Here is a 12,177-nt window from a genome sequence, read left to right as displayed (position 1 = left end):
TCTCGGAATTCTCACTATCTACTCTCTCAATATTTACACTGCCTGCTTTGTCGGAATTCTCGCTACCTTCTCTCTCAAAATTCTCACTGTCAGCTCACCTGGAATTAACGCTGCCTGATGTGACCTTGGGGATCTAGGACAGAGCTTGCCTCTCCCTCAAGTATGGAGATGACTGGCGAGTGTGATGAATTCATGAGGTGAGAAACCATATGTCGGTTCCCTTTATTGAATTACATTCTCACAGTTGCTCTTCAATGCGATCCAAGCATTATTTAATGGTCAAACATTCAATGTTGATTTGCAATTCCTCAATAATTCATTGCCAGCTAATTGTCAATGAGAAATTCACTTTCAATAGTAATGTGGCACACTAATCCATACAACACCTCAAACCCCAATGCACCCAAAAACTCACAGAATTTGAAATTTCCAGTTGAAACACATTACCAAATAATAACCAATGACCAAGCATGATCCACCTGATCCAACCCCCTCCCTGTGTAATCCTGTCCCTGTGACCTTCCCTTGGGATTTACTGTGTCTCATAGTCTCTGGGTTAAACTGTCATTAATGATTAATGAGAAACATCAGCACTAGATGTTTGACCATTCTTTCTTGAAATTAATCCAGGATTGGGAAATCCTGAGTTACATAGGTCTCTGTTGCTGCATGTTGTTGCTCATTCCTGCCGTTTTGGATCAGACCAGAACTGACCAGAGAAAATGAGGTGGGGTGTTGTGTTGTTGGTTGCCGTGCTCTCCTTGGGAACTGCAGCTGCTGAGTCACTGAGTGAAACTGCCAATGATCAGATTCAGGAAAACTTTGATATAAATCAGGTAATTGATATTAGATTTAGCACAGTAAATTTGATTTGAGACTGTAGTCCTTTTTTTTAAAAATTCAATTATGGGATATGGGCATCTCTGGCTGTTCCAGCATTTATTGCCAGTCCCTTCAGTAGGTGGTGGTCAGCCACCTTCTTGAACAATGTGCTGTAGCTTGACCCACAATGTCTTTAGAATGGGGCTTGCAGGACTTTGACCCAGCTACAGCAATTTATCTCTCAGTTAGGATGAGGAGTTTTGCTTGGAGGGGAACTTGTAGGTGTTTCCCATATATCTGCTGCCTTGTCTTTGGTACAGAGTGTTGATTTGAAAGGTGTTGTTAAAGGAACTATGGCGAATTTCTGCAGTGCAGTGTCGATGGTGCAACAACTGAACATTGGTGGTGGAGAGTGTGAGTGCCTGTGGATGTGGTATTCCAATCAATGGGGCTGCTTTGTCCTGGATGGTGTCAACCAAGAATATTGTTGGAGCTGCACCCATCCAGGCAAGTGGATGTGTGTAAAAGTAGGGGTCTTTTGCTACAATTGGATAGAGGTTGTACCTTGAGAATTGGTTGCAGGTTTGGTATCCTTTCGTAAGCCGGAATAGTTCACTTAGACAGTTCCTGGAATGAAGGAGTTAATCACAAGGAACTGTTGAGTAGGTGACCATAAAGGTACCATTCTGAAGTGTGTTGGTGGGGTAGATGTGGAGAGGATGTTCCTTTTGATGTAGGTATCTGGAATCAGGGGACCACTTGAAAAGAAAGGCACTCCCACTTAAACAGAGAAGGAGAGGAGGAATTTCTTCTCTCAGGAGATGGTTAAACTTTGGATACCTCTCCCCTCAGAAAGCAGAGGAGGTTGAGTCATTGAATGTTCTTGAGGCTGAGTTAGAGGGATTTTCATCAATGAGGGTTTCAGAGGTCAAAAAGGTAAGTGGAGTTGAGGCTTCAAGCAGATAGACCACAATCTCATTGAAAGGTGAAGCAGACTTGATGGGCCGAATAACTATTTGATTCTATTTGACCTGAGGATCAATATCCATTGCTGGATGAGCCGAAACAACCCCTACTTAAACCTTGGGAAGACTAGAACCCATCATTTTTGGTCCAAATTGCATTCCCAAATTCCCAACGCCATCTCTCTCCCATGAAACCTCTGTGGCTGAATCAGACTCTTCTCAACTTAACTGTTATATCTCATCAGAGATGAGTTTCCAACTACATCTTTGCAACAACAATAAACTGGCTACTTTTCAACCCTATAACTGATTTCAGATTTGCCTGAGTCCCTCTCTTGCTGAAAGCGTCCTTCGGTGCTGTAGTTATCATCTGACCAGACAATTCCAACTTACTCCTGGACAGCATCCTACATCCTTCCTACCAGCCAGAAACTCCAAATCATCCTGAACATGGCTCCTGTGTCCTTGCTCTCAGTATCCTCACTGATTTATGCTTCTGATTAGCAACGTCTCAAATTTAAAATTCTTATCCTGATTTTTGAAATCCCTCCATGACCTCAGCCTACCCAACTGCTGGAACCTCCTCCAGCTTCACAACTCTTTGAGAGATTTACATTTTTCCAATTCTAACTTCTTTAGCTTCCTCACTTTAATTTGCCCCACCATTGATGGGTGTGCCTGCGCATGTCTGGGCCCTTGGCTCTGGAACCATTTTAAGGCGACCCTTCAAACCCCCACTTTGACCGTACTTATGTCTTAATAGTTCCTTCTGTGGCTCAGCTATACATTGGTTTATCACAATCCTATGTAACATGTGGAAGTTTTTGTTATGTTAAAGATGTCATATAAATGCAAATGAATGTTTTTGGTTTAATACAACACAAAGGTGGTTGTATTAAATTATATTTTATAGTTTTAACTATCTTGTTTTTCCTCAGTTTCTTGGGACATGGTTTGCACTTGCAACTGGATGTAATTGTTCCTGGTTCAATCAATATAAGGAAGTAATGACAATTCACAAGATAGTATTATCAACATCCGAGGAATCAAATACATTCATTGGCACCTTTCATTATGATCGGTGAGTGTGATATCCAGCGATTCAAAATTACCAGTGATATTTAGGTAATATTTATGGGACATGGCAAGTGAGAATGAGAAGCACAGTTAACATTTCTGCTGTCTGACTTTAATTCAGAATCAGCGCTGCAGAGTGTAGTGTGTGGAGCAGACTGTACCGTGTGAGGAATTGACAGTGCAGTGTGTAATGTTTAGAATGGGCGGTACGGTGGCGCAGTGGTTAGCACTACTGCCTCACAATGCCAGAGACCCAGGTTCATTTCCCTCCTCAGGCGACTCTCTGTGTGGAACATAGAACAGTACAGCACAGAACAGGCCCTTCAGCCCACGATGTTGTGCGACCATTGATCCTCATGTATGCACCCTCACATTTCTGTGACCATATGCATGTCCAGCAGTCTCTTAAATGTCCCCAGTGACCTTGCTTCCACAACTGCTGCTGGCAATGCATTCCATGCTCTCACAACTCTCTGTGTAAAGAACTCACCTCTGACATCCCCTCTATACTTTCCTCCAACCAGCTTAAAACTATGACCCTTTGTGTTAGCTGTTTCTGCCCTGGGAAATAGTCTCTGACTATCGACTCGATCTATGCCTCTCATTATCTTGTACACCTCAATTAGATCCCATCTCCTCCTCCTTTTCTCCAATGAAAAACGTCCGAGCTCAGTCAACCTCTCTTCATAAGATAAGTCCTCCAGTCCAGGCAGCATCCTGGTAAACCTCCTCTGAACTCTCTCCAAAGCATCCACATCTTTCCTATAATAGGGCGACCAGAACTGGATGCAGAATTCCAAGTGCGGTTTAACCAAAGTTTTATAGAGCTGCAACAAGATCTCATGACTCTTAAACTCAATCCCCCTGTTAATGAAAGCCAAAACACCATATGCTTTCTTAACAACCCTGTCCACTTGGGTGGCCATTTTTAGGAATCTATGTACCTGCACACCAAGATCCCTCTGTTCCTCCACACTGCCAAGAATCCTATCCTTAATCCTGTGCTCAGCTTTCAAATTCGACCTTCCAAAATGTATCACCTTGCATTTATCCAGGTTGAACTCCATCTGCCACCTCTCAGTCCATTTCTGCATCCTGTCAATGTCCCGCTGCAGTCGTCTACAACAGCCCTTTATACTGTCAACAACATCTCCAACCTTTGTGTCGTCTGCAAACTTGCTGACCCATCCTTCAATCCCCTCATCCAAGTCATTAATAAAAATTATAAACAGTAGAGGCCCAAGGATAGACCCCTATGGAACACCACTCACCACTGACTTTCAGGCAGAATATTTTCCTTCTACTACCACTCGCTGTCTTCTGTTGGCCAGCCAATTCTGTATCCAGGCAGCTAAGTTCCCCTGTATGCCATACATATCTCCTCCCAAAGAATCTGAGGATAAATCTCATCCAGCCAGGGTCTTATCTATTTTCAGATCTTCCAAAATTGCTAAAACCTCCTCTTTGTCAATCTTAATCCCATCTAATCTTGTAGCCTGTATCTCTGTATTCTCACTAACATTGCCCTTTTCCAATGTGAATACTGACTAAAAGTATTCATTAAGCATTTCCCCTATGCCCTCCGACTCCACACACAACTTTCCACTACTATCGTTGATTGGTCCTAAGCTTACTCTAATCATTCTTTTATTCCTGATATACCTATAGAAGGCCTCAAGGTTTTCTTTGAACCTATCTACCAACAATTTCTCATGTCCCCTCCTGGCTCTTCTTAGCCCTCTCTTTCGATCTTTGCTGACTAACCTGTAACTCTCAAACCCCCTAACTAAGTCTTCACGTCTCATCCTCACATATGCCTCTTCTTCCTCTTGACAAGGGCTTCAACTTCCATAAACCATGGCTCCCTCTCTCGACAACTATCTCCCTGCCTGATAGGTGTATACTTATCAAGGACCCACAGTAGCTGTTCCCTGAATAAGCTCCACATTTGAAGTGTGTTCATCCCCTGCTGTTTCCTTCCCCATCCTTTGCATCCTAAATCTTGCTTAATCACATCATAATTGCCCTTCACCCAGTTATACCTCTTTCCCTGTGGTATATACCTATCCCTGCCCTTTGCTATCGTAAACATAATTGAATTGTGGTCACTATCGCCAAAGCACTCACCTACCTCCAAATCTAATTCCTGGTCGGGTTCATTACCAGTACCAAATCCAATATGGCATCTCCCCTTGTTGGCCGGTCTACATACTTTGTCAGAAAACCCTCCTGTACACTTTGAACAAAAACTGATCCATCTAAACAACTTGAACTATAGTATTCCCAGTAAATGTTGGGAAAGTTAAAGTCCCCATAACAACTAACCTGTTACTCTTGCTCCTATCAAGAATCATCTTTGCTATCCTTTCCTCTACATCCCTGGAACAATTTGGGAGCCTATAGAAAACTCCCAACAGGGTGATCTCTTCATTCCTGTTTCTAACGTCAGCCCAAGCTACCTCGGTGGTTGAGTCTCACGTGTTATCTCAGCTGCTGTAATACTACCCTTGATGAACAATGTCCTACCCCCCTTTTTTACTATCTTCTCTGTTCTCACTGAAACATCTAAATCTTGGAACCTGCAATAACCATTCCTGTCCCTCCTCTAGCCATTTCTCTAAAATGGCCACAACCTCGAAATCCCAGGCACCAACCCATGCTGCACGTTCACCCGCCGTATTCCAGATGCTCCTGGCATTGAAGTACACACACTTCACACCAACATTCTGATTGCCGGTGCCCGCTTGCGGCCTTGTACACCTATCCCTGCCTCACTACCCTCAACCACCTGTACATTGGAAGTATAATTCAGGTTCTCATCCTCATCCTCCTGCTGCATTAGTTTAACAACCACCCACCCCACCCCACCCCACTGAAGAGCATCCAAAATGGTATACTTGTTGTCGAGGGGAACCACCACAGGAGATCCATACACCGCCTGCCAGTTCCCTTTCCTACCCCTGACGGTAACCCATCTACCTTCTTCATGTGGCTGTGGAGTAACTACCTCCCTGTAGCTCCTCTCAATAACCTCCTCCACCTCCTAAATGAGCTGAGCACAGTTCTCGAGGAGGTGGAGTTGGTTGCACTTCCCACAAAGAGGTCAGCAGGGAAACCAGAGGCGACCCTTACCTCCCACATACTGCAGGAGGAACATTCAACTGCCCTAACCTCCATTCCCACTACTTCTGAATTCCCAACAGATCGCTGAAAAAAATGAAACAGGAAAGAAAACACTTGTCACCTTATCAACCGATGCACAGGACATTTTGGTTAGAGATGGAGGATGGGTGGGAGACATGACCCTAGAAGTGTTTCATGTAAAGCAACCACCCAAATATGTAACCTTGTGACCTCTCCAACAGCCTCCACAAGCTAAACAATGCCCAACCTGAAAGTAAGTACTTTAAACTGTATATTCACGTATCCCAATAGGCTCTGCTGCTTCCTGGTGACCTCGTGACCTCTCTGCCTCCAGGATCTGAACCAAATTTGTGATTCCTCATGTACTGTAGCAGTCCATGTTCACATGCAACAACATTTGGACAATATCCAGGCTTGAGCTGACACATGGCAAGTAAAATTCATGCCACAAAATTTCCAGGCAATGGCCTTCTCCAGTAAGAGCCATCTAACCACCGGCTCTTGATATTCAATGGTGGTACCATGATTGAAATCCCCTCCCCATCAACAGCCTGAGGGTTAGCATTGATAAGAAACTTAACTGGACTCACCACATAAACACAGTGAAGGTCAGAGGCTAGGAATATTCTGGTAAGTAACTCACCTCCTGATGCCCCTTGTCCACTTGATTGGCACCACACCTGCAAGTGGACACTTCCTCAACCACCAACACTCAGTAGCAGCAGTGTGTACTATCTACATTATGCATGGCAGAAGTGTACCAATAATTCTTAGCAACACTTTCCAAACCCATGACCCCCTTCTATCTTGAAAGAGAAGGACAGCAGATATTTAGGAACACCACTGGGTGCAAGTTCCCCTCCAAGCCACTATATTGCTGCTCCTTCACTGTCTCTAGTCAAGATTCTGAATTCTCAAGGGCAATGTGGGCCAACACACAGCTACTGATTCAAGAAGATAGCTCACCATTGCCTTCTCAAAGGCAACTGGAGATGGGCAATAAATGCTGGCCAGCCAGTGATGCCCACATCCCACAAATACATTTTAAAAATGTCTCACAATACAGACCCACCAACAGTTCCCCTAACAGTACAGACCCACCAACAGTTACCCTAGTAGTATAGACCCACCAACAGAGCCAGCAACAATACAGAATCGCCAACAGATCCCCTTACAACACCGACCCACCAACAGATTCAGCAGCACTAGAGACCTATTGTCAGATCTTTAGCACCAGAAAGTAAAAACCCGATCCCCCAGCATTAGTGGTTCATAATCTGACCCTCCAGCACTAAAGTCTCACCATTAGATCCAACAGAGCCAGAGAATTAGCGTCAGGTCCCCAGGACCGGAGACTCCACTAAATTCCATTGAACTAGAGATTCACCATCAGACCTTTTAGTACCAGAGACCCACAATCACATCTTCCAGGACGAAACACTTACCATCAGATTCCCAACATTCAAGAGTACACCAGATGCCCCAGGGCTAGAATCTCACCATCAAAGCCCATAACATGAGAGACTCACCATCAGATGCCCCAGGAGTAGAGACTCTTCACCAGAAACCCCAGTGTGCGACACTCAATTGCTGATTTACCACAAGATCCCTTGGAGCTAGAGATGGACAACTAGATACCCAGACCCACTACCAGATCCCATGTCATTACTGGTTCACCACCACATCTCTGGCTTGCTGCTGTCTAAAACATGACCAGATTGTAGTAATACTGCAGTTCTGTTCTCCAAAAAGTTTATCTCCATGCTTTCTCCTTTCATTATTAGGAATGGAACCTGCATTCAGCATGTGGGACGTTACATGATGAAAGACATTGCAGGACACTTTGTATTTAATTCCACTGGAGGTAGGAGAAAGCTGTCAACACAAATCAATTAAGAATTGCATTGAGCATTATCCATGTCCAGAGCTTCTTTACCGAGGCGTGAAGGAAAATATGAAACAGGAGAGATGGCCAAATGGATAATCAACGGAGAGATATGAGGATAATGAATTGGGTGGTATGAAAGATATTGAATGGGGTTATATAAAGGATATTGAATACAATGATATAAAACATATTTAATGGAGATGTGAAAGAGTATTGAACGATGTGCTATGAATAATAAGAAGGATATTGAATAGGGTGATATGAAGAACATGTTTAAACAAGCTGAGGTAGTTTTAGGGAGGCAATGCCAAAGTGTAGGAGCTCAGTATCTGGTCCATTAGTTACCATAAATAGATCTCTGAGGAATGAGATGCCATTTCCATTCAGTTTGGAGCAGGATGAGAAGCAATTGGATCTTCGTTTAAGATCAAATAGATGAGCAGAGTCAAGCAGGAAGTGTGGTTTGTGGGACTGTGATCAGAATAGTTCCACTGCAGAATCTCAAGCTCCAAACAGTCTTGGCTGAATCTTCAGATGCTGCACAGTCAGAGAAGCTGCCTTTCACTTGAGCTATGGAGCACCACGTCACTAGGGGGAGAGTCTGCTGCACGGGGTTGATGTTGAGTTGCGGGTGGACAGGGGTTAATTCGTCTGGAAGCCCACCACATGCCTGAACTGCTTCGGTTTCATCAGGCTCTGGCTGCGCCTGAGTCATGAACCAAAAGTGGACTGAAGCCCTCGCGGTCAACTGTGCTAGTATTACACAGCCTGCTCCTCTGTCATCAGTGCGACCGCGGCTCAGGTCATTGCCACATCCCGAGCTCTTTCCTTCCTGCGGCAGTGCAAATCACGCTGAAGGAGGAACCTGTTCCTGAGCAAGGGCTCCCTGATAAGAGCTGTCACTCCCGTAGGGGGAGAACTCCAGCATGAGCCGACTAGGTCCCAGACAGTGATCACGGCAGGTCAGGCAGCATCCAAGGAACAGGAAATTTGACATTTCGGGCATAAGCCCTTCTTCAGGAATAAGAAGGGCTTAGCCCAAAATGTCGAATTTCCTGTTCCTTGGATGCTGCCTGACTTGCTGGGCTTTTTCAGCAACACATTTTCGGCTCTGATTTCCAGCATCTGCAGACCTGACTTCCTCCTTCCAGACAGTGATCAGGTCCACATAGAAGATAGGCAATTCCTGGAAGAAGACCCGAGGCTGAGCCCATCCCATGAACAGGTATTACATGTCTTACTGGAGGCCGCACACCTGGCGGAAGAAATATGTCTTCGCGGTGCACCATGTTGAAGGAGGCTAAAAGTAAAGGTATGGCTGCAGGGTCTGAAGGTGGAAGGTTGGTACCTGTGAGAGAAGGTACACAAGTGCCTCGCTCTCCCACCTCAGAACTGCAGCGGTGACCCAGAGTTGCTTCTTGTCCCAGAAAAAGTCAACAAGTTTTTTTCTGGATGGTGGTAACAGAACCAGGGGAGGGACTGAGGTGACAACAACATGGCGGCTATCAGTAGGTTTATGACCAGCACTCACGCCCTGCGGGACAACACTTAGAGCAGTCCTGTCCAGTGTGCTAGGTGACTGGTCATCTTGGACGGAGGAGGTGAATGGAATTCTACATGAAGCACCAGAGCTCCTCGGGCAGGGGTTTCACCTGCCAGGGACCAATCAGAAGTCCCAAATACTTGCTTTAGTTAATCCTTGCAGAGGACGTCGCAGAGTACTCCTCCTGATACTTGCCCATACTCTGCAGGTTGGCTGGGTCCATGAACATAGGAGCATGTCATCGGCATTTGCTGAAAGGCTCACGCTGAACTAAACCTGACTGTTGCTTGTGCAAGAGGCACAGAAATGGCTCCATGCACAGAGAATAAAGCTGACTGGCTCGGGTGCAGCCTTGATAGGTGTCTCACCTAAAACCATTGTCAATTCTCAGAAAAACCCATCTGGTTCACTGATGTCCTTTGGGGAAGGAAATCCACCATCCTCACCTGGTCTAGCCTACATGTGACTCCAGATCCACAGCAATGTGGTTGACTCTGGATTGCCCTCTGAAATGCCCAGCAAGCCATTTGTGCCAATTATTACAAAGTCTCAAAGAAATGAAATCAGCTGGATCACCTGGCATTGACCTAGGCAACAGAAAAGACAATGGCAGAAACAGCCTGCCAACCCTGTAAAGCCCCCTTTACTAACATTTGGGGGCTAGTGCCAAAATTGGAGGAGGTTTCTCACAGATTAATCAAGCAACAGCCTGACATAGTCATATTCACGGAATCATACCCTACAGACAATGTCCCAGACACCACCATCATCATCCCTAGATATGTCCTGTCTCACAGGGCAGGAGAGACCCAACAGAGGTGGTGGCACAGTGGGATACGTTTATTAGGGAGTATCCCTGGGGGTCTTCAACATTGACTCTGAACCCTATGAAGTCTCATGCCTTCAGGTTAAACATGGGTAAGAAAACCTCCTGCTGATTACTATGTACCATCCTCCCTTGGCTGATGAATCAGTTCTCCTCACTCTCGAACAATACTTGGAATAAATACTAAGGGTGGCAAGGTTGCAAAATGTACTCTGAGTGGGAGATTTCAATGTCCACCACGAACAGTAGCTCAGCAGCAGTACTGCTGATTAAGCTGGTCGGGTCCTAAAGGACGTAGCTCCTGGACTGGGTCTGAACCAACAAGAGGTAAAAACATACCTGACCTCATCCTTACCAATCTGTCAGCTGCTGATGCATCTGGCCATGACAGTATCAATAAGAGTGACCACTACATAGTCCTTATGAGAAGTCCCACCTTCACATTGATAATATCCTCCATCATATTGTGTGTCACTATCACCGTGCTAAATAGGATAGACTTCAAATGGATCAAACAACTCACGACTGGGCATACACGAGATGCTGTGAGCCATTAACAGCAGCAGAGTTGTACTCCAGCATAATCTGTAACTTCATGGGCCGGCATATCCCCCACTCAATGATTACTGAAGCCAGGTTATCAACCCTGATTCAATGGAGAATGCAGAAGGGCAAGTCAAGCAAACCTGAAAATGAAGTGTAAACCTTGTGAAGCCAGCAGACAGGACTACTTGCAAAACAGCATTCTCAGCAAGTGATAGACACAGTTAAGTGATCTCACAACCAACGGATCAGATCTAAGCTCTCAGTCCTGCCACATCCAATCATGAATGGTGGTGGACAAATAAACAACTCACAAGTATCCCCATTCACAAAGATGGAAGAGCCAGAACATCAATGCAAGATAATGCTGAATGTTTCACAGCAATCTTCAGCCAGAAATGCCAAGTGGATGATCCATCTAAACCTCCTCCAGTGGTCCACAGCATTACAGATAGCAATCTTCAGACAATTCAATTCACTCCATGTGATGTCGAGAAAAGGCTGTGGATATGGACAAAGGCTATGGACCCTGACAACATTTTGGCAAGAGCAACTGAAGGCCTGTGCTCCAGAACTTGCCACCACCTAGACAAGCTGTTCCAGTACAGTTACAACATTGCTATCTACCCAACAATGTAGAAAATTGCCCAGGTATGTCATGTACATAAAAACGAGACACATCCAACCTGGCCAATTACTGTGCCATCAGTCTACTTTGGATCATTAGTAAAGTGATGGAAGGTGTCATCAACAGTGCTATCCAGTAGCACCTGCTCAGCAATAATCCGTTCAGTGATGCCCAGTTTGGGTTCCACCAGGGCCAATCAGCTTCTGACCTCATTACAGCCTTGGTTCAAATGTGGACAAAAGAGCTGAATTCTAGAGGTAAGGTGAGAGTGACAGCCCTTAACATCAAGGTTGCATTTTGCTGAGTATGGCATCAAGTAATCCGAGCAAAACTGGAATCAATGGGTATCGGGGGCAAATTGTCAGGTGGTTGGAGTCATACCTGGCATATCGGAAGATGGTTGTGGCTGTTGTAGATCAGCCATTTCAGCCGCAAGACAACTTTGACGGATTTCTTCTGGGTAGTGTCCTAGGCCCAACCAGCTTCAGTTGCTTCATCAATGACCTTCCCTCCATCATAAGGTCAGAAGTGGGGATATTTGCTGATGGTTGCACAGCATTTGGCACCATTCGTGACTCCTCAGACAATGAAGCAGTCCATGTTGCGCACACATGGCAAGTAACATTTGTGCCACACAAATGACCATCACCAAGAAGACACAATCTAACCACCGACTCTTGACATTCAATAACGCTATCAACACCGCATATCCCAATATTAACAGCCTGGGGTTATCATTGA

General features: G+C 45.1%; 1 protein-coding gene across 1 annotated transcript in view; it reads left to right on the top strand.

The window, feature by feature from the left end:
- Window positions 1-773: 773 nt before the first annotated feature.
- Window positions 774-12,177, top strand: part of LOC132825999 (protein AMBP-like) — a 36,143-nt gene continuing 24,739 nt past the window's right edge. The window contains exons 1-3 of the mRNA XM_060841707.1: window positions 774-836; window positions 2,726-2,868; window positions 7,793-7,872. Of these exons, the coding sequence (XP_060697690.1) occupies window positions 2,795-2,868; window positions 7,793-7,872 (154 nt within the window). The 5' untranslated portion in view covers window positions 774-836; window positions 2,726-2,794. The remainder of the gene's footprint in view (window positions 837-2,725; window positions 2,869-7,792; window positions 7,873-12,177) is intronic.

Source organism: Hemiscyllium ocellatum, chromosome 21 (genome assembly GCF_020745735.1).
Source record: "Hemiscyllium ocellatum isolate sHemOce1 chromosome 21, sHemOce1.pat.X.cur, whole genome shotgun sequence".
NCBI lineage: Eukaryota > Metazoa > Chordata > Chondrichthyes > Orectolobiformes > Hemiscylliidae > Hemiscyllium > Hemiscyllium ocellatum.
The sequence above is the reverse complement of the archived record's forward strand: the minus strand, read 5'-3'. Positions and strand labels throughout refer to the sequence as shown.